Below are 23,622 nucleotides of genomic sequence, written 5' to 3' on the forward strand. Positions count from 1 at the left end.
AGGAAGTTAAGTCGTGAAGCAGATCATGAGTCATATTGATATACAGGAATTTATTATGCAGATGAAGGAAAAATGAGGAAGGTTATTTTAAATGAACAGTTCCTATTGGTACTCGTATAATTCAAGCAGCTAAAACCTATTCGAGGAAAAATATTTAGTAAATCACAAGTAGCAAAACTAATCAACACAACTTTACTATAACCAATTATATCCTGCAGACCTTTGAGACCCATGTTGATTCTGAATGCAAAAGAACTGTGGGATTAAGCGTATTTTCTAAAATAAATTTAAATGGCTCTCTTTATCCTGTGTAATCTTTTCTGAAGTACAGCTGTGAATCAGAGCTGGACTCAAAGAGAAAAAAGGGGAGATCTAGATTAGTTGCATGAAGGGATTGTTCAACATGTTTATCATTCATCTCTAGAAAGACATTGCATTGAGGTCACAAAAGGATTGTTTCTGAAAATTTCTGTGTACAAAGATGGACAAGAATCCCCCCTTAATCATATTACGGCTCAGGTGTCAGTGGTCCGATGAGCTTACTTCATGTTAAACTTAAGTTACTTCGTGTTGCAAACCATATTTCCTTTTTGAACTCTCATACCAAATGCTGTGTTTATTTTTTTAAAGCACAACTCAGAGTCAATATTGATTTAATAATTTTATGGTTTTATTGATATTTAATGACTATCCCAAGTGCTTAACTATGGAAAACTTGTTCTTTAACTCAATGTTGTAATTGGATATATCAGTGGACACATTCTCATGCACTGCTTTTAAAAATCGTTCTTATTAATGTCTGAAATAAAATTTTTAAAAACCCCAAATTAATAGATCAGGCACTAATGTTGCAATTTAAACCTATTTGAATTTTCTAATGTCCTTCAATTTTTCATAGCTTTTAAAGGTATTATTTTTATATGTATTTTAATCTTGCTGAATTTGCCTAATAATAATAATAAAATTAAATTAAACCTGATTTTTAAAAAACAATCTTTAAAGATGTGGTGGGAAATAGTTGTAATTTCTGGCTTTCTTGAAGGTCTAAAACTGTATTATAAGAAACCCATTTTTCCCTGTCATGTCTTCTTTCATTGTCCCACTTCCTTTTTACCTTAGTCTTGCTGGCCTGTTCTTGTCAGATGCCCTACTTACAAGAAATTTCAATCCACTACATTTTTTCCTTTCTACAATAAGCCCTCCACACAGAGGAAGAAGCAATCCATGTCAGCCACTGGCTGACTTGTGTTCCTATGAAATAGGGATCATTCTTTATTCTGAAAATGCTTTCATTGCTACCAGTAAAAGATTGCTTGTGTACATACCGAATGAAGCCAGTGGAGTTTTTTGTTCCGAGTAAAGTTGTGTTTTAGAATTTCTTTAGCCATATAGAAAATGTTCTTGCCCATCAACATTAAGATTTCAATGCACTCATCTGACCGGAAGTCCTTACACAGAACATATTCTATAAAGTGGAAAATAACCTCCATTTCTACTGAAACTGTATTTCTATATCATGTGCAATATAGATTAGTAGCAGACTCTCTGTAAGTGTTCAAGTCTGGGTTGACAAAGAAATTTAGGAGTTCACAGAGAAATGTAGGTCTTTAAATCCCATTGAAACACCTCCTGAGTGTCTTTCAGGACCTTGTACTCCTTTCTTACACAAAGAAAAATAGGCACGCTGCAACAGACCAAAAAGGAGCTGCAGAATTTCTATGATTGTGTTTATGAGATTTAGCTGGTTCAGTGAATTAGAGTGTGGATTACTGTGTTGAGAAAAGATCTAGTGGATAAGCAGAATGCCTTGCTAACTGTTTTTAAAAAATAATTTGGTTTTGTAGTGAGCTTGACTTTTGTTTCTGTTCTCCCCAAACCAGCAGGTCTGCTTCCCTGTCCTGCGAGTGTAAACTTTCCCCTAGGCTAAAATGAATGGGAGAACTTGCAGGAAAGGGACCTATCCATTAAGTTAAGAAACTGGGAAAACAACTGACCTGTGTGACCCCAGCCTACATGAGTCATCAATTTATTATTAATAAACAAATCAAAAATCATTGTTTTGTTAATATTTCTGTCTCTTTAGCTTGAGGTGGGCTTTTTTTTTGATTTTTAGGTTACCTCAGCTGCTCTTTATCAATTTTTCTTAGATCTTGCTGTGAACATGATTCAAATTTTATGTTTATGAATCTGTATTCATAGAAGTACAGAACTGGCTATTGGTACTTTTTGTTGGTGCTTATATGAATTATGAGAGCAGGGAATGTACTTAAAGGTAACTTAATGTCTATGAGTGACTACAAGCCACCACAGTACATTGTTTAATATTATTTGATAAATGACTGACAGAATGTTTCCACTATTTTATCTTTTTCTTCTAGTTTATCTGAGTAACCAGTTGTACATGGCAGGAATCTGAGGTGGGACAGGGAAACTGGTACATCAGCATGGGTCGGCTCATACTTAGTTAGATCTTTATAATGGGGAATAGCAGTTTTCCAAAATGGATCTGTTACATGGAAGGAAAAAAGTAGACAACTTTCCAGGAAGGTGATAAGGAATCAAGCCAGTAAAGCTCCTCTTAAGTGTTTTTGATTTGTTTTACCTGTTGGCCTAAACAAACAGCAAGGCTCCTACATGTTCATCATTGTACTTGGAGACATTAACTCAAATCCAAATTGCTGTTTTCCTTACAGCTGGACTTAAAGAGATACAGGTGATGATTTCTACAAATACCCCTTAAGATTAGGTCCATGCTTTATTATATGTGAATCCTTGTGAGATTATATCTGGTCTGTCAATATAGTGCCTCTCCTCTGTTCCAGAAAATCAGCAGTAACAAGATGATATTGGAGAGGGTAGCTGTGGTCAGCAGGAAGCTCATACAGACCAGCAGCACTTCCAAGCAACAGCTGTGCAGTAAGGATTATCAAACACATGAGATTTACCAGACATATTGTTTGCACTATGACAGTGTCTGCTGTTGACTGGGTGGAGCATCTTGCCAGCTGTTAGTCATATATAATTTTTTCTTTAGTGTATCTTTACACTGAAAAAATATTCCAGCATCTGTTTCAGAAGGTCAAATAAATATGAAGCCACATTAGGTTATTTATATGTGGGATTTTAAAAGCAGTACTGCAAATTGTGCAGAAGAGTTGCTGGGTCTTGGACTGTTTTTTATTCAAAACATGTACTGGAGCACTGCTGAACTTCTATTTATGGTAACATTGCTTCAGTAAGCTGGGGGGTTTACTCTAATTTTCTACAATATTATAATGAAGTTTGTAAAAGATGCACTCTTTTTATGACTATCTGACTGAATAGTTTTTATAAAAGTAGTGCATGAAGTCAGAAAGTGACTGTAGCTGAAAAAGATGAAAAAGCAGAATGATGGCCCTTGTTTACTGTCACTCCTAACACTGTCAAACTGAGCTGCTCTTTTCTAATAGAGGTTGGTCCAACCCATCTGACCTGTACAATTTTTCAGTAGCCAGGGAATTTGGACAAAGACTTTGTGAATCCTATTCCTTTCTGTACTGTGTGAGTGGTCAGAGTTTGCCTCCAAAACACACTTTACTGGATAATTCTATTATCCATCAACACGGAACAATGGAACTGCACTTGCCAGAATTTACATCATAGGTAATTATTTCTGCTTTCATCTAAATTGGTTTCTAAGCTTCTGTTTTCTTCTGGCAACAGGACCAAGTCTTTGGTAACAGGACACAAACTTTCACATATCCTTAATTAACAGCTCTTCCTCTTTTTAATTTTTACTTCCTTTTTTTTTTTCTATCTGTCTTCCCACTCTTGGATTTTTTAAAACTACTTCTATCTCATCCTTTCAACATCAATTTCGTATCATGTCCTTCTTTCTTTTTACTGGGTTTCTAGTCCTAACATGTCTTTCACTACTGCAAGAAGGTTTATCAAAGTACTGCTAACTGTGTGCTTGTGTGACTGACATATTGTGCCATGTCCTTGTGCACTCAGATCTAAAGTCTGATCAAAATGTTTTAACTCACGGAACTGAGTTCATGCAAGGGCTCATTTCCCAGACAAATTATACATATCTTCTAACCAATTTGGATAAACAAATACTCTGAGGCAAATCTGAGATATCTTTTTCATAGGATTTAACTTCTTCGACCTTCCAGAACCTCAGGAAATTGGATGTATGACTATTCTCCACTTTACTAAAGATATAAATCTCTCTCTTTTCAAATATATATATGTACACACATGCGCACTTATTTATTTATAGCTAAATAAGGTCATAAAAAAAAAAGTCTAGGATGTTTTAACTATTTCATTGACTTTTCAGATTGTTTTTAAGCTGTTTTTTAAACTTTAAAGGCAACACTGATAGTGAACGGTTCCAAATGGTAAAACAGAAAATCCCCTTCAAATATAACCGTCCCGTAGAGGAGTGGCTGCAGGAAAAAGGTAACAGTCATTAAAACTTTCATTTTAAACTCATTTGATTCTAAACCCTCATTTTTAAAGCCTGCAAATAAATGTTTCTTAAATGATAATCGCCTGCTGCATAAATGACTGTTTTAATTTTCATTATAATTTGTGTCAGCTTCCACCTGCCATATGTTGATAAATCATGCTATAATACATTGCTATTAAAATGCAGTTAAAGGGACGAAATTTTAAGCTTGCTATCATAGTAATGGCAAACAAACAAGCAAAAATTCAGGAGACTTTTTCTAAAAAAAGAAAACAAAGAGGAGCAAATAGCAACAACATGTATTATGGCAATTTAACTACTGCATGATTTTCCTATTTTGATTTGTTTTAAAACTACATTTATATCTTTATTATCAAAGTTTTCCTAAAAAAAAAAAATCAAATATACTTGCTAAACCACTTCCTGTAAGTTTCTTTTTTCTCATTAGTCTGATTAACCACTATGGCTATGTGTTTTCTAATTGTATTAAGATAATTAAGTGATTTAAAAAAAATGTCGTAAAGAAAACATTTTTTAACATTTTAATTTAAACTACAGTGAGGGAGACAGAGAAAGATGGTTGTTCTGTTGCTTTTATGCTGTGTCTGGAATACAGTTTGAACACTCCAATGATACATTTGTCTAAGTTATGGGTCAAATTCTTCCCTAACTTAATCTCGGGCAGTGCTACTTAATTCTGTGTGTTTGCTTGGCACAAATGGCCACAGTTCAGCAGAAGACTTGTTAACATGCATAAATCCAGCTGGCTTGAGTGAGAGTTCTGCATATGCTCCGTGACCTCCGTGAAATGGGACTTGTGTCAGAACAGTACTGGTTTTTTTATCAGGAATTTGGAGGGGGAAAAAAGATCTTGCATGTAGGGCTCATTCCAAAGCCTGTTCAGGGTAACAGAATAACTGTTACTGATTTCATCAGGGCTTGGACTGAGCTGTTGGAAATACAGTAGAGTTGAAGTCAAGAAGATCTTCTCCCTCTATACTAAATGTGGTATTTAAAAAAAAAAAAAAAAAATTCACCGTAACTAACTCATTGCCTTGAATTCTAGAAAAAGCAGAACATGATCTTCTCTTGTTTCCTTTTAAGAAAGTACTGCTGATAAAAGGGGGTGACCTTTGAACTCAGATCTTGCATTTTCTGTAGTGACTTAGGCTATGTTTGTTAACAAATTTTCCAAGAGGGAAACCCAAAGTTTTATAGAATTGGAAAAACATAATTTATGTTCTGTTTCAAGCTTCTATCCTCATCTGAATAAACTAATTGATTTAGCCACTATGAATTAAGGTCACAAAGCATGTGGCTTACTACAGTAAAAATATTTTTATGTCATGGGTCTGATCCTGCAAAGTGTTGTGCACACTCAATTCCCATTGACTTCAGTGACAGCTGGCAGTGTTGCCCACTGTTCAGGTATGGTCTAGAATGGTGTAATGTTTGTACAGGAAACTAAAGTATTTGTAAAAGTAAGAGAAAAATATTTGTGTATCTAAAACAGAAATATTCTTTTGACCACCAGGGTTTTATGGAAGTTAGTTCAGCTAAATTGTAAGTAAATTTTAAGATAAATGTATACAGAAAATGCTTATTGAGTCTCAGTGGGTTACCGTGTAAATTTACAAGATCAAACTAAAATAAATAAATAAAGTTTAACACTAAAAAGAGGATAATTTTGGTAAGTTTGAGTTGCTAAAGTCCCTTTAACACTAAAGACAATGACTGCCTCAATTTTGTTAAAACAGATGCATGTCTAATTCCTTGATGCAATTCACATGCTTGAGAAACCCACCTTTGTTTTCTTTTGCGTTTTTGTTTTGGTTTGTTTTTTTCCTTTTTGATTTTCCAACAAATCTTTTATTTTATGTCACTGCTTCTCCACATTTGAGCTTATAAGCATGCCAAGGCACTTTCATTTGTAAGCCATCCTGAAGTTATGAACTGAAGTCTACCTTTTGTGGATATTGATGCTTTGTAAAAAGACAGTCACACATGGAGTAGAGTCTAAAAGAGACAATATTTGAGCATTCAGACACTCTCAAAGGACTGGATGTTTTTAGGCTATAAGGGTAGACATGTTCCTACTAAAGTGAAAGGAAATTCAGTCTTCACACTTTGTGTTAGGGAATGACATTGTGCAATTTAGCACCTGAGACAATATAGCTTTGTTCCTTTGTTCTAAAGTAGATACACACTTTCAGCAACTTAGGTACCACTCCAATTCAAAAATAATAAGAATGAATAATTTACCTAGCTGTTCACCAACCTGCTCATCCATCCGGTCATCCATCCAACACTTAATGTAACAGGGAAACCTTCTGTCAGAGTACTTTATAAAGATGAGGAGTGAAAGGGTAGCTTGCTATCAAAATGGAAAAAGGTGAACTGATGGATGGAGGGATAGATTCATCAAAGACACAGCATATAGAATAGCTGTCTTGCCCATATGAGTTCTTGGCTTGAGTGAGCTAAGATGAAACACTTTTTGATTGACATTTTTGAATGCCATAGATTTGGTCTTCCTTTGGTACCACTGTTACATTATTCATAATAATGAAATAGTTCATTCTTGGAAAATAAATACAGCACAACATCTTTCTGAAGTGGCATCATTTCTGGGTTTTGTTTTGGTTTGTTTTTTTTTAATTTTATAAGTTGTTTTAAAATATTTTTAAAAGAAGCCCAGGCTTACAATCTCAAATTATATGAGTAATAAGGAAAACATTAAACAGTATTAACTTCACTGAGATTATGTATGTGAGTAAAAAAGGAAGTATTAGTCCTGAATTATTCAACCTAAGTAATTATAAAACCAAATTTCCTTAGCAGAATACATGGTGTCTGCTAAGGCACAGACGTTACCTATTCTGCAACTGGATGAGCTAATAAAGACCCAGAAGCATCTCATCAAAAGGACTGATCCTGGAAGTCCTTAATTCTTCCAGTCTTTCTTACTTACATGTGAAGTCTCATTGATGTGAGTGACTGTACTTTTGAAGCAGGAACTATTAGTGTGAATTAGGATTTGCAAAATCAGGCCCAATATCTCTTCTAGTACTATGGAAAAGTTACACCTCACTAAAGATTTCTCTGTGATATTTTTAATTGGTGTTCAGTTTTACAAATGAAGAAGTCAATGAGAGAGCAAACAAAGAAATGAGAGCTTAAACTATTCAGAATATTTATAAAACACCTTCAGAAACTCAAAAAATGCTCACAGTTTTTCTCCAGTATGACATAAAATAGCAGCAGGAAGAGTTCTTTGTGGAAAAGGACTGTAAGTCTGCAACCCTTACACACCTATTAGAATTTACTAATGTAAACAGTTCCTCAGTAAAATTCAGTGGCCAAATAAATTTTTCTTAGAGGAAGTAATGGCTTCAGAACCATATTATCAAAAGAATGATTAAGAGAGACCTATGGTGGCAGAATGAAGTGTATATTCTCTCAACAGTTTTCTCTCATTCCATATGCTTTTCCCTGTTGTCTTTGTTCATGCGTGTGTACACCACTGTAGATTGAAGAATGAGGAATGACAGCTTGTAGGTGACTTAAAGTGATTGTTCTTTTAGCAAACACAGTTCTAGTACCAGTGCTGTCTCTAGCACTAACTGTATGGTGCAGTGCATTAATCCTGGGCTGGAAGACCACTTAACAAACAAGGAAGATCCCAAAACACACAGTCAAAGTTCCTTTTTTACTGGAGTGGGGCCACCTCCTCAGTATACATTTTCTTCAGCATTGGAAGATGTAGATGAAGGCCCAGAAGTGGAGGCATGATCATTTTTTTTTTTTTTTTCAGCCATATTCTACTAATTCCTCATTCTTGTAAGTAAAGCAAGAGACATGACAGACATGTCTAAAGCTCTGCTATATCCTGAGGAGAGTCATAATCCTCCAGTGAAAGTGAGGGAACCCCTTTTCTATCCTGGTTTGGGGAGCTCCCCTAGCTGGAACAGCAAATATTCTCATTCCTCATCATCACCCACTCCTTTTCCCTTTAGCAAAAGATGAAAAAAGATACAGTATTGATTCAGGGGAGGAAAGGAACAGAAATGGAAATGGAAAGCTTTGAATGGTCAGTACCTTCCCTCCATTTTCAGGGGTAACATCTCAAGATTAGTGAAATAACTCCCTGTCATCTCACTTCTGCCTTTTGGCACTCTATCATGAGTGAGATGGGAAGGAGGGAACAGTAGCAAGTGAAATGTCTGGGTACATAGGGGCAGGGACAATAGAGAAAAAAATATAGTGCTAGAGGGAAGGAACACATGAGGAGAAAGGAAAATAGTGTAGTAAAGAACTGACAGCATATCCATTAAAAAATCCAAAGCACGACAGGACAAAGAAGAAAAGGAAACTCTGAGGACATGGTATATGACAAGAGTTTGGCCTTCTACAGGGTGCAATGTCATTTCTTCTAGCTCAGACAGGAACTGGTCTGAGAGGGCTGAATATTTTGACAGATATTTTTATTGGATCCTATTTTCCTCATAGACAAGAGGAAAGCCTTTGTTTTAACGTGCTGAGGATGTGTGGCTTCAGTGCATGTTTGCTGATGTTCTAATAGACGTACATTGCCTCTGGTAAGTTTAAAACCTCCTGAGATGCAGAATTTCGCATCAGGCGTTTCAACACTTTCCAGGGGAAGGATACCCTTCATTTTTATTTCTCATTTCTTCATCAATGCAGTTACTCCACCCTGATGAAGTCCTAGTTTTTCGTTTCTAAATCCGTGGTTGAGAAGCACAGAGGATGTGCAGCCCACCTCCACATGCCCATATGTTACACCTCTCCATACCCTTTTGCTTACTTAGCTAGGGCCCTTTGGGGACAGGAACTCCTTTCAGATACATTTCTTCTCTTGTCCCCATTCTCTTTCCCATGGTCCATCCTGTCACCATAAGATGATGCAACACCGCATCACCACTTGACTTCGAGACCCGTCACGACGACCACCAAAATTGGTGAGCTCCCCCTCATATTTTGATCTACTCTAACCACTGGCTGTGGAGGAATGAGCAATGGGTTATAGACTGTGCTTTGCTACATGATGGCGTTTTGCTCCTCTCATCAGGGTTGAGTAGAGAGAGGAAGTGGAGAGTGTTAACTGGGGAGTGGGAATAGGATGGGGAGATGTGTTGCAAACTTCTTAAAAGTGGAAGAAGACAGTATATATTTGAATGATGATTGACTTGATGCTGCACTAATAACCCTTTTGGGTTCTGCCCAGTCTAGTTGTCTTGTTAATTCAACAGATTCCAGGTGGCATGCCCCTAATCTGAGGAACAGTGAAATTACAGGCTTTGTCTTTGCACTGCACGAAGCAAGTTATTTCTCAACAAAGTCAACCTAGTGCAGCCTGGGATATAAACAGTATTTATAGAACAGTCCAGGCTGTATGTGATTTAACTGTCCTGCAAAACTAGGTGAATTGGCAATGGTTACTAGATTTATTTTTAATAAATACATTTTTCATTACATATGATATTAGACAACTCCAACACTCAAGGTGTGACCTTGAGTAAACCACTTAACCTGCCTACATTTGAATTTCACTGTCTATAAGAGGGGAGTCACATGTAAGGCATTCTGGGGCTTAATCATCTGAAGCACTATGTTATCCTCACTATTTCAAAAACTTTGCTCTTTCAGAGACATCACAAATGTTTGCATTTTGTGTTTCTTGGTTTTAGATTTGTGAGCCTTCACAACACAAAGTTTACAGGTAGAAGATCACAACTGATCCTGGCTTGAGATTCCTACACAATCCTTCTATCACCATCATTTTTTCTGATGTTTTACTGTCCTCAAGCCACCCTTTAAAACCTTTGCATTATTAAAAGTGGCTCTATGAGTTAAACCCATCCTTTGACCAGTTAACATGAAAGGTTTATTTATGGGCTAAAGCTTGATAGGTACTGCAATCAGAATTGGTAGTAGAAATATAGCCACATATTTCTTATTAGACTTATTTGTGTTTAAAATGGGTCCAGCTCTAAAAGAGTGAGTTCGAATTTCTGACTGAGTCACAGCTCCTCCAGAATTTTGATATGTGAGTGGATGCCGGAGTATGAGGTTCAGTTTTAGCTGTTCTTGCTTTCAGACTAATCTTCCTTACTAATGAGCTTTAGGCAGTACATTTCCATACTGTATTTCTACAGTCATAAACACTACCAAGAATGAATCTACTTCTTTGCTGTCTGTCATTTCTGGCCAGGACTCAATGTGAGATACAAAGTGAAGGAAATGTCTGGCAATAATGTTATTCACCCCCCTTCACTAGGACGACAGTTAACGATCTTCAACACCCAGGCGCAAATAGCCATAGGAGGGAAGGACAGAGGGCGTCTCTTCCAAGGCCAGCTCTCCGGTCTCTATTACAATGGCTTGAAAGTGCTGAACATGGCAGCAGAGAACAACCCCAACATTAAAATCAATGGAAGTGTTCGACTCGTTGGGGAAGTCCCTTCTATCTTGGGAACAACACCCACAACCTCTGTGCCACCAGAAATGTCCACTACAGTCATGGAAACCACAACTACGATGGCCACCACTACAACCCGAAAAAATCGTTCACCACCCAGTATCCAGGTGAGTCAATTAGTCTTCTGCATTTCCTTGAGTTCTTAATTAATTAGTCTTCTGTTTCACTGGTCACTTGTAAGTTCATGGGAGCCGTGTTCTCTGGATCATGCTCCATGTAACTCTTTATTTTAGTAATGTTGTATAGGGTAAATCATCACAAAATGTTGTCTTCCTGTGTTGGTGAACAAATATCTGGATGAATTATTATGGCACATGTACATGATAACGGGGACAGATTTTGCTCCTCTTCTAGTGCAACCCCATTTAGGTAGGTAGGATTACCCCAATATGAACAAGAACATGAGTTTAACTATATTTCTGCAGTTCTGTATATGGGGAAGTGTATTCTTAAGAGAGTTACAAAGCTTAATGGGGGATAAGTGTATGGTTATTTATTATTATGACAGTATCTACTGCTGTAACAGTGAAGTTCATAATGGGGAGAAAAGCAATGGAGTGTTACTTTCAGGTAGAGCCATTTTTCATTTTCCTTTTATAGCCTTCCTGTAGAAAATTTTAAAGGAATGCTATCAAGATCAATTTCTTGCAAAATGCAGATGATCCAACACAGAATGGCTCCAACATCTTTGGTAAAAATCATTCCTACAAAAAAATGAATTTAAGATGTTCTGGCTTAGTTGTGCCACTGTAGTGTTTTCAGTCCTAAAAATTCAGTGGTTTTGGAATCACTTGTGTGGCAGCCAGAATATGGTACTGATTAGAAATAAACATGTTAAATTGTCTCTCCTGGTCTGTGCAAATAAAAGAATCACATAAGTCCAATCTGAGCAGTGGAACAGATTTTGAAAATTATTTCAGTGGTGTACTGTCATGTTATCAACTAGGATCAAATGTATTTTACAATCTTTGTTTAAGTCAGAACCTCATCCCGTAGAAATCTACATACTTCCATTGACACCAGCATACACTGGCTGAGACACTGGCAAGTGATTATTGATCAGAGTGTGTCTTTATTAAAACTTCAGAGAAAGGTATATTGTTGTCTAGTTGGAGAAAAAAATAAATTAATTCATCTGCTTCCCTGAAGCAATTTCTGCTGCTTGGGACACAAGACCTTAATGAAATCAAGGACTTTGAAATCTGTAATCATACAAGTTGCATGCTTGCTTTCTAACTGCTTCATAAGTACTAGTCAGATTGTGTTTGTATATGACCATTCTCTTTATTTTTTATCTAGTCCTGGACACTTAGGATAAGAAAACACAAAAATCATCCTCTTAATTGTGTAGGAGTTCAGGCCACACCTGGAATATTGTGTCCAGTTCTGGGCTCCTCAGTACAAAACAGAGACGGAGCTACTGGAGAGAGTCCAGAAAAGGGCCTCTTAGATGGTTAAAGGACTGGAACATCTCTCCTATGAGAAAAGGCTGAGAGAGCTGTAACTATTCAGCCTGGAGAAGAGAAGGCTCTGGGGGGATCTTATCAATGCATACAAATAACTGAAGGGAGTGTATAAAGATGACAGTGGTGCCCAGTGACAGGACCAGAGGCAATGAACACAAACTGAAATACAGGAGTTTCTCAGTAAATATCAGGAAACATTTTTTTACTGTGAGGGTTGCTGAGCACTGGTACATGTTGCCCATAGAAGTTGTGGAGTGTCCATGCTTGTAAATACTCAAAAGCCATCTGCACACGGTCCTGGGCAACCAGCTCTAGGTGACTCTACTTGAACACGGAGGTTGGACCAGATGACTCCAGGGGTCCCTTCTAACCACAATCATTCTGTGATTCTGTGAGGTACCTCTGACTGCAGTGGAATTTACAACTGTTGAAGTAATTAATTCCAAACTAAGGTTTAACATTGCCCTCTTTGGTACTCTGTAAATCCAGTTGTCAGCAGGACTGGGATTATTTGAGTTATCAGCCTCAAACTCCCAATAGGTGACTTATAAAGTCTCAGCTAAATGAGGGGAAATTACCTCAGGTCTGGTTACTGTTGTCCGAAACTTTGAAAGAATTACAGTTCCTTCTCCTCAGTGGCTAGCTCTAATTTTAGAGAAAATCTTTGTACGATTACATCTCCAGAAGAATAAAGTCTGTGGTCCTGATCCTGCTCTTGTTAGTTTAGTAGAGATTTTCTGCAATTTATAAAGGCAGCAGAACTGTATTTAGCTATAGGACTGTAGCAGAGAGTAGCAGTGGACCTTTGTGGGCTGGGTCAAACTGGAAATGACCCTGGCTTACTTGAAGAGGAACTCTTCTGGAAAGCTTCCTGCCTAGCTTACATGGCAGGTCACTCAGCCTGTGTGCTGAAAGAGCATCAAGAAGATTTAATAAAGTGTCAAAGTGCTTCTAAAAACATGGTTAGAGCAGTGATTTCCTGGATCCACATGCACCACAACAAATGGCCTCATCTCAGCTGATATTAAAGCAATAACTCTTTGACACTTCATGCTAGCCACTGAAAGAAAGATAAAGGTCAATATGTACCTCCATTACAACTTTCTACATTTCAATATCAGGCCATTTTATTGTTGTCGCAGCACAGATGGCTCGCCTTTCTTCTTTACTCTTGATAGAATTTGATTCTGTCAGCTTAAGTTGCGTTATTTTTGTGGTGAAAGTGAGAAGAAACTGTCTTTTTCTGTTTGGGCAGTATTGCCAGCTGTGGTTTTGAGATTGCTAATGGTTATTTTATCTTGCTTGTGTTCAACAACACCATTGTTAAGCCTGTTTACAATTTTAGATCTAAGTGGTAGAAAAATCTAATAGAACAAGTTTGTTCTTCAGGGAATGTAAAATATAGCTACCTAAGGCTATGAGCAGTACAAATACACTTAGTTATTACCTTGCTCCAGCTTTCTCTTCTGTTTTCTTCTCAGAAATAAACAGGTTTTCTTCACTTTCAAGGCCATTTGCAGTTTAGACTCCTCTCTCCCCATTCTGATCAGCACAATTCAATCTTTTTTTTGCTCACTTCTTAGATTTAATCATAAGAATCTTTCTGCTTCCTGGTACCACAAGGCAACAGCAGGTTATTTTTCCAATCCCATCAAAACTCTCCTTTCATCATGATGTTTGCCAAAAAGTTGTCAGAGGTTAGGCTGATGATGGTCTAAGGCAGCTGTTTATCAAGCTGATCAATATTGTCACATTTTTTGTTTTATTGTCCATTTTTCTGTATCCATCTGTGTTATCTTGTTTTATGCTTAGGTTGCAGACTCCTTGGGTTCGAAATATGCTTTTTATTCTGCACGTGTATACTTAGCTCAGAAGGATTGTGGCCCACTGTAGAAATACGAAGCATGATACAAGTAAAAGTAAAGCATCTAATCCAGAATAGCAAGAATCAGGATAAAGAATTATTATTCTTCCTGCATTAGAAGTATCTGTGCTATTTGTATTACTCATTTTCATATGTAAGTAACTAAAAATTCTCCTTTTACAAATGCATATAAAGCTTGTGCAGAATATCAAGTCTGTAATCCCAAAGTGATACAAAATCCAGGGGAATTTCAGTAGGGTTTAGATTTACACATCACTTGTTAAGGAAGTATAGAAGAGCATGATAACTGCAAAAATTTCTTCTGCTTGTAACATACACCAAGATACCTCCTGCAGTTAGGTAGTTTGAATACTGCCAGGAGTATTTTAGAGCACAGTTAGCCTAAAACAGCTGGGAAAATGAAGTGCTTTAAACATACACCGTATATGCACAGACCAATGACATGCTTTTCAATTTGCGAAGATCCCAAATGTGGGATATAGCCTTGGTCAAACAACCAAGACAAAGGGAATTGAGAGAAAAATATTACTGGAAATATCTCATGGCAGTGGTATTAGTATTTAAAATGTCTGTAACTTCATTTTCTTTTAAAATTTATAACAGTTCTGCAAGACAGTGAAACTCAGATCAGTGGAGGACAGACAGGATCTGAGTGAGAAACACTTGGGATGTATGACTGTATGTTATACTGATAGGAACATTTCTGTTATTCAAATATCCTTCAGAGAGACCTTGAAGGAAGGTAACAAGAGCTGACCTTTTTCTGTTAACTGAAAATAAGGGAAAAAAAGGAGTATAAATTCGTGTTCATTTCAGTGAGTTGCAAATGGTGCTTGTGTTCTGCTGCCTCTGAGTAGAAACGCTGATTTCACTTTCTCAAAAGTGTTTTTTTTCTGGATTTGAGTACGGTCTGTTCAGAAGTGATATGTATTGTACAAAATTCCTGCTGTTGGTCTCAGGGCCCTGACACACCAGACTTTCCTGTGATAATAATATCTTCTCTGAGACTTTTGCTTTGCCACATTATCCTGCGAAGGCCTCAAAGACAAGCCATTAGCTTTTGCGTGTGGTACAGTAGCATGCTGTGCAGGCTGCTATTAGATGAGAATCACTGTACCATGCCACATTGTATTCTTGCAAGGCTGCCATATTTCTCACAGGGTTACTTCATTAGCAATTGTTAAAGGCCCTGGAATCCCACGTGTCCCTGTTTCCTGATTTAAAGCACAGCTTCAATTATTAGTGAAGTAGTTCAGGGATTTCTGGGTTTGGGAGACTTCTGTGAAAGCAAGTTAAAGCGACACTCATACTCTTGGCTTCTTCTTCCATGTCAGCTGCTTATATGCTCAGAATTTATTTAGTGAGTAACTGATCAAAGCTTTTTAGGAGACTCTCCATATGCTCTCATATGGCACGTTCTGTCCAGTTCACAGCTGGGTCATTCAGTTTTCAGAGCGACTTGTGTAAAGATATCTTTGAAGTTAATTCCTAAGTAAAGCTAGTCTAAAAAGACATACATGGTGATACACGAGTCTTCCATTCAAAATATGTTTGGTTCAGTGAATCCAAGATTTGATTCCAGCTGGTATGTGGGTCCTTAAGGAGAACTGCTCCACATAAGCTTCTGGAGGCCCTAGGGTCCACTGACCTAGGGCAGGACCCTAATATGTCTGCCCCATGACATGGATGGCAGGGGTTCCAAGACCAAAATCACAGAAAGTTTTTCTGTTAAAAAGAGATCAGAACACTTCTGGGAGGACAGATGAACTTCTGGTTATGTTCTTCACAAGGAATCAGAAACTGTGTGCTCTGTTACATATCCACTGCATGCCTCAACCTCTTGAGATGAGGATAATGACACTTGCCAAACTGTTCAAACTGTAGCATGGAGGTGATGAGAATAAATTACTTGTGGATGTTTTCAGCTATGATCTTAGAGCCACAGAATGACAGTGTATGATATATAATATGCAGAATGTTCTCTCTAAAGAATAGAAGAAGGAATCTGCCCATTATCCATATGGAGAGTCCAGACCATTGGCATAGTTCAGAATAAGGTTCTCAACCTTTTCTTTTAACCATTAGGCTTTCTAGCCTTAAACTGTGTTTTCTATTGAGGGTCCAATAATCTTGATTAATGTCTTTCCATAACATGCAGCTCGAGGCTAAATCCTTTCTTACAGTGCATATCACAAAGGAAAATAGCACAGAAGATTTGTCAGTCTAATTAGACTTTCACTGTCAGCTAAGACAAATAAAATTGTCTCACCCTTGGTCTTGCCTAGGTACTTTCTTTTACACTCATAGATAATAATTTGAGGGGGAAAGAAATTGGCCTTTAATTTAGTTTTTGCTTCTTATAAGTCACTAGTGACATTTTCATCCTAAGACTGCAAAGCTCTAATGAAAAAAGAGCTTTTGATGAGTCTCTGCTTTAAAGACTGACTTCACTGGCCCATTGGTACCACTGAGAATTACACAGTCTGGCTCTCATCCCTCTTTTTCTGCTTCTTCCACAACTATTTTTTCTTAAAAAGACCAAAGTTCCTGACCTGTACCGTCTTTCAGAGTGGAATCCTTCCTTCTGCACCACAATCCTGTTGAATGAGATGGTAAAGTTGCATTGCTGCAGTGAAATTCACAAAATGGTATTCAGTTATCCACAGTCACATGTCTTCTGTAATGATGAAATGGTAACATGGTTTGGGCAGAAAAAGAAAGCAGGATTTGGAAGCAAGAATCCAAATGTGGGATAGAAAATTTTCATGCAAACTATCGTTCATGGAGGTTACAGAGTGATCAATTCAATAATACCAAATGACCTCTAAATACTTCACTGGTATGTAGTATAGAAATAGATTTAGTGCACACTGAAATACAGAATCTTTGGCATATAATGTAGTAGCTACCTAGCCAGAAACATGTATATGATATAATAATGTTCTGTATTGGAAAGGGATAAAAATATTCTCCAAGTTTTAACTGAGTATTAGGTGGGGGATTGTTGTAGTGTGTTTAAATTATATTTATTGATGTAGTGCTCAGGATACTCAGATTGCCTATAAAGCTCATATAGTCTAAAACATAATCTTATATTTTCATAATTTCATTCACTTTCTGCAGAAGACAGATGTGCTGCACTTCTGGAACTGCCATAGTGAATGAGGAGTTCAGTACCCATCCAAAAAGAGAATGTGATTTTACTGTAATATTATTTTTCCAGCCTATGCTCCCAAGTGCTGACAAGTACTGATGATGGAAATATTTCTGCTAAACACAATTACAGTAATAAAGAATGTTGTATTTGTAAAACAGCTCATGTATGTGCTGGTGTATGCTGTCATTTGTTGACATTATCACCAGTGATATTTGAACATTTAATTTAGTAACCACTGTCAGCTCCAAATTGACACTACTCTTTCATGACTCTAGGGGAGGTATTTGATTGCATGTGTGTGGCAAATTTGAGTGCCACAAGTTGACACATAGTATGATTTCTCAAAATAAAGTTTACACTCATTCTTTGGATAACCATTTTTTATACAGTAGCGTTTTCAAGTATTCACTTCAACCACTCCTCTCTGTGTTCTGCTGGGCCCCCTCACTGTCTTTTTATTTCTTCAGTCTAATAGGTTACAGAAGGCCTAGGTTAGCTGATTCATTTCTACAAGGGTTGAGTTTACATTGCTTTCAAGCTGGCAGTCATTTGGGACTTGCAGCAAAATCTCAGCTGGTGTTTTTGACATATGTACCCAGTTCTGTTATACTGTGTATTTTGGAAATGAAGATTTGGCCCAGCATGTGAAGGGGGGGCTGGTCTAGCACTTTTTAAGAATTTTATCACTTCTTAAGATTTTCTCTGATTAACTTTTTTATCTTGATCAAGAATTTATTGAAATATTTGCTTGATTTTAGGTGACCAAAAAGCATGCCCTTGTCTTTAATAAAAAGATAAGAAGCTGCAATAACAGCTGTAGTAAATTGATACTTACCTTCTTCAGACAGGCAGGCAGGCATACATTTCTCGGAAAGTACCCTTAATAGCATCAGTATGTACTTTTTTTTCAGGGTATAGTATCCCTTTCTGTATTTAGACATGTCATTTGCCCTGCCAAAAAAGATTCTTGAAAGTCACGTGGAAAATTATTTTCAAAATTTGATTAATACAGTACTCAGGAACTAAAGCTACTATAGTTGACCATACATTTGATTACAAGCCAAATGAAAGAATAGGACAAGTGTGTTGTTCTAGGATGGTTATGCAGTGACGATATATGATGAAGAGATCCAATACTGCAAAAACAACTGCTTAGAAATAAATGGAGTAGAATCAATGGTTATAGCTCAAATATAGTTGGAGGATTGGCTCACATTTTGTTATAGCGTATCTGCTTGCTATTTATATACTTCAGGAAAATGCCTAGAAGCCACAGACATTTCCAAAATACTTCCAGAGCATATAGTTACATTTTATTTGTTTAGATTTTTTACAAGACTGGCTGAGAAGTGGGAATGTACCTTGTACCTTTTCTAGTTCGTATTTGAATGAATGTGCAGAAATCAGAAACACATCCATGCTGTTGTGACAGACCCACTTTCTGAAACCATCTAATTAATGCCTTGGGTTTTCTGTAGAATGATGATGGTGTTAACTAGCAGAAACAGAAGTTTCTTTTTCATCTGTAGGATGAGTTGTCAGTGATTTGCAAGATATGTCTGTCACGGTACAGCTCTTAAAAGTAGAGATTAGCAAGGCAGGCTATACAGCCCGCAATCCTTTCTCTCCTCCCTTAGATGGCATATGAGTAGGTGGGATGTTGTTAATTTTGACTGCAAAATTACTTCTATTATATTCTGAAAGATAAGAATTTGTTTAAACAAAATTTCAACAGAAAAATAAAACCAAAGGGGTGGGGAATTAGATTTCAATTCTCTTGGTATTTCATGGGACCCAAATGCTCCCCTTCTTCTTTCTTGTAGTGTGTTTTTGGACAAAATTTGGTCTGTTGGCTTTTCACCCTTATAATGACTCGTGAAGGGACCATCTTCCTTAATAATTGCTTTGAGAGTTTTCCACGGGTGCTGTGTTGCCCATTTTGCCATGTCTCCGATAGAGTGTGCAAAGGAAATTGATTTGTAGGTAAGGACACTTCGAGAGAATACCAGTAGTTTATTAGAAGGTGTGGACAAGAGAGTAGGAACCATTGGGAATTCTCTAATGGCTAAATATATGAAAGTGGGTAAAGGATGAATACTGAGGTGCAGACAGGGAACTAAGATCCAGAGGACAAGATATATATATCTGATAGACATATGGGAAGGAAACGGCAAGATTTAAAGATGGAGAGTGACATGGCTGGAGGTGGCAGGCTGGTGGTTCTAGCAACTCTAATTTGGATAGACAGAAGTTTGGAGAAGAGAGAAACTCATACCCATATGGCTTAGTAACCTCTCTTCTACTTTTTAATCTCTGCTTTGTTCCACGCTCCATCTTCCCCAGTGATAAAGAGAAGTTTGTTTGTTTGTTTGTTTGTTTGTTTGTTTGTTTGTTTGTTTGTTTGTTTGTTTGTTTGTTTGTTTGTTTGTTTTTCTGCTAATCTGGCAGGGACTCAGTTCAGTAGAACTGCTGGCAGTGAGATCTGAGGACCCATGGCTTCTTCCACAGCAGCTCAAAGTCAGGCAGAGCTAGACTCACACACTGGTACTAAGATCATCTAAAAATCACCTCTTCCTCTTACTTGCAACAGCACTTTTCCAATAACTGTTTCAGAGCAGGAAAACTCATTCTTAGAGTAAAAATAGTCAGGTCAGGTAAGGAGAAAAATCTGCTATATGTCGTGTTCTTCTAACATCCAAGCAATAGCCTCAGTGCCCAAGCCATACACGGAGATTTGCACAAATAGCTTGCATTAAACTTGGTCATGATGTCCTTTTTTTCCTGAAAGATGACCTCCAATGAATGTATAAGGACATGAATGATTTTAATCTGTGGTAACAATGGAGAACCAGTCCTGACTGACTACAGCAGCATAAATATACAAAATGACAGATTATCCTGCTGCCTCTCTCCCTACTGCCTGAGCACACACATACGTACCCAGTAGCACACAGCAAAATTCAAATTGGTCTTTATCTTTTATCTGTTACCCCAATGATTAATGCTGCTCTTGCTGGGAGACTAATAGAACGAGGGGAAATATGGAGAAGGAAATATGTATTTCTTAGACTATCGTTATCACTGTTATTATTCCTTTAATATATTTTCCTCCTGTTAGAAGAACTTAATGTACTGACACAGCAGGAAGTGAGAGGTGAGAGCAGATTTGATGGCAAGAAGATGAATGGGGCAGGCCACAGCAAGTGGAACACAGGCATTTTGCAGAAGGAGGTGAGCTGCTGAGCTGCTTTGAGGTTGCAGCATTTTAGCTAGAAAACCAAGCAGCTGTGGCAGGCTGAATACAGGTCCTGAACCAGGGGCTACTGTTTTCTAAGCCCTACTCAATTCACTCAGCATCTGTCAACAAACCTTTCTAAATGGTTCTTTGCTTTCCTTAGGTAGTAAAATAAGGATACGCTGGTCCTTGATCTGTCTCACAGCCAAGTTTACAGGCGCTATGCTGGTAGTATGGGTAATACTTTGTAAATTCCCTCAGGTGGTGTATTCATTTTCCCTCCTGCCTGGTCATTGCCCTAGGTCTTCCATGGTGATGCTAGGACCCTGTAGTTCCAGTTTGATCCTACAGATGTGTACAGCATAGAGCAGAATATTTAATCTGTGCTGTGGTAAAACCAGAAATGGATGCTTTGAATAGGTATGACTTTGATTTAAGCAGGAGGCATGTCTTATCAATGAGTAGGAACAGACTCCATTTGTCTTGCTTCCTCAGGATCTTAAGAAAAAAGTCTTAAAGATATGGCAGTTCACACCTTCTTTTGTTTTCCCTTTGAGAAGAGGAATATAAAAAGGAGAACCTGTAATCAAGGAATAGACTTGTTTGGGATTAAGGGTCATGTTACCTTTCTCCTTATTTCAGCATTCAGAAAAAGGAGCAACGATACTTACACTATAAAAGAAGATTTTAGTAGGATCAGTATTCCCTGGGCTCTGTTTTATTACTCTTTGCTGTGGATATATTGGCACTATATCCTTTTCCTTCACAGAGTAGGCTCAAGACATTCAAATATATTTAGGGCCTAAAATCTTAAGCATAATTGATTATATCTAGGCAGCAGTTAATCCTGTTGTTCTCCACTAGAGCAGTGCTGTGTGTATTAACACTTATATTAACATGTGAGTCTCTAGTGCCCAGGTTTGTTTCATTGTTATTGGCATAATCTCATTAGAGATATTCATAGAAAAGCAAGTAAAAACTGATTCTGTACACTTGATACATGCAACTCCTCCACTCACATTAGTCCCATACCTGTCCCCCCAGTTTACATATACTACTAAGTTGTCCTCTCACTGCCTAATGAATTGCTATTTACTCTGTCACACTTCAGAGTTGCGTAACGAACTGAAGTTTTTCTTAAGCTTGTGAGCAATGGTTGTTCAGGTGACTGCTGCTGTCACCTGCTTGTCTTGAGATTTAGCAATTTGTGAGAATGAAATTTAGAAATGTAGATATGCTAGGCAGGTCAGAATACACAGTCTGCTTTTCTGCAGTCCCTGAAAGCATTCAACTAACAGTGCCAGAGGAGGATCTATGCAGCAGAGTTTATGGTCTTCTTCCAGGGCCAGGAGGGCAGCTGGTCCCACTTTCTAACAGAGCTGTGTGCAGGTGGTGGGGATCAGCCATCAGGTAGGATTTGTAGCTGCTAAACGAAGAGTGCCAGGGTGGAAAGGATGGATAGATGGGAGGAAGAAGAGGGGTTGTGATGTCCTGTATGTGCCTCAGAAAGAACTACTGTAGTGGGAACTTCTCCTGTAGAGGACATCTTCCACCCCCACGCCTGACTAATTGTGAGGTATTGTTGCTTGCCTGAAGAGGAATAATTCTTTGATGCTCAGATGGCTGATTACATGTTGTCCTTCTGTTTATGGACTCAAGCACAGCAGAGAAATTTCTGCTTGCTTGGCTGTAGCGTTTGTTGCCCTGGCAAGAAGCCAGAACCACTTACAATCTGCTGTGAAAAAGCTTGGTGTCTCTCTGGCTGCCTCTCAGCTAATGTCTGATGCTTGCAAGTTGTTTGTTTTGTTCTTAACTGAAGCCATGGGAGTGGTGTTAGCTTCTGCTCCGTGTGATTCCTGAAGTGAAGGGAGGGAAGGAGTTGGCAAGAACAGGAAAGGAGGGCAAGAGCCTGGCTGTGGATTGCTAAGAACCAGGGTCCGCAGTGTTCACTTTGGCCTTAGGAACTGCTGTAGCAATTGGAATGAGCTGCAGCTGTGCAGTCTGCACCTTACTCTTTTTATGATGGTTTGTTGCACAGTTCCAGCTAGGTCCCTGGATCAGATTGAGTCTGAATTTCCCTCTCACTTCCACAAAGCCAGCTCTTCTACTGCAACTATTATCAGGGATTTATGCTCTCCTGTTTACTATTGTAATGGTGGACACTAGGCATCAAAGGCGGTCAGAGAATTAGAAAGTTCAATGGCATTATGTGTTCTGCTGGGAGGGGAGAAATAGGGTGAAAGGAGGGCAATGTCCTCACCTTCCCTGAGTGACGTGCAGATGGCTATTTACATTTTCTGCCCTGTTCAGTTTTACAACACCAAGGATCATTTTAGAGGCAGAGAGGGGTAATGGCACAGGCTGACTGTTTCTGCTTCTGTCAGGTTTGGTCACTTTGAATTTACTGACTGTTTTTCTCTAGTCAAACCTAATGACAACAGTAGCTGAAGGTCAGGAGGATTTGGGGATTTTATTTTTTTTAACCTTTTTTCTGTTTTTATCTGTTCTTCACTTTCTTTGTTATTCTTCTGAAGCTGAGAGGCAAATTCTGTGGTGGCAATGAAAGGTGACAGTGGTTAGGCAGAGTCGTACCCCATTGCTTCCCATAGGACATTTCAGAGGAGACAAGAGGAGTGATTACTATTATCCATGGGTACAACTAAGCTCCATCTGGCAAGTTGCATTTGGAGTACCTGTCACATGTATTGCTTTGGCATCTGAGAGCTTTCCATCTCAGGAGCCCAACTACCTGCAATGGTCCATAAATTCAGACTAAGGATGTGGGGAGAAATAGTGAATTATTAACTCAAAACACTTTACCTAGAAATTAGAAATCCATTTGTTAATTATGTCTACTTGAGCCAGAAATCCTCTCCTTCTATCAGTATATTTTATTTTTGTGACTGATACTTTTTAATGTAGAA

At 38.0% G+C, this 23,622-nt stretch overlaps 1 protein-coding gene across 28 annotated transcripts in view; it reads left to right on the forward strand.

Annotated features, from left to right (window-relative positions):
• The window catches only part of NRXN3 (neurexin 3), a 1,014,891-nt gene that overhangs the window by 890,494 nt on the left and 100,775 nt on the right, over nucleotides 1–23,622 (forward strand). For 12 of the 28 annotated variants that reach the window (XM_042790607.1, XM_042790621.1, XM_042790610.1 and 9 more), the window contains 3 exons: nucleotides 4,357–4,446; nucleotides 9,376–9,435; nucleotides 10,755–11,062. In XM_042790607.1, the coding sequence (XP_042646541.1) occupies nucleotides 4,357–4,446; nucleotides 9,376–9,435; nucleotides 10,755–11,062 (458 nt within the window). The remainder of the gene's footprint in view (nucleotides 1–4,356; nucleotides 4,447–9,375; nucleotides 9,436–10,754; nucleotides 11,063–23,622) is intronic. The other 16 variants (XM_042790616.1, XM_042790629.1, XM_042790617.1 and 13 more) reach the window with 2 other exon arrangements.

Source organism: Tyto alba, unplaced genomic scaffold, assembly GCF_018691265.1.
Source record: "Tyto alba isolate M040663 unplaced genomic scaffold, T.alba_DEE_v4.0 Super-Scaffold_18, whole genome shotgun sequence".
Classification (NCBI taxonomy): domain Eukaryota; kingdom Metazoa; phylum Chordata; class Aves; order Strigiformes; family Tytonidae; genus Tyto; species Tyto alba.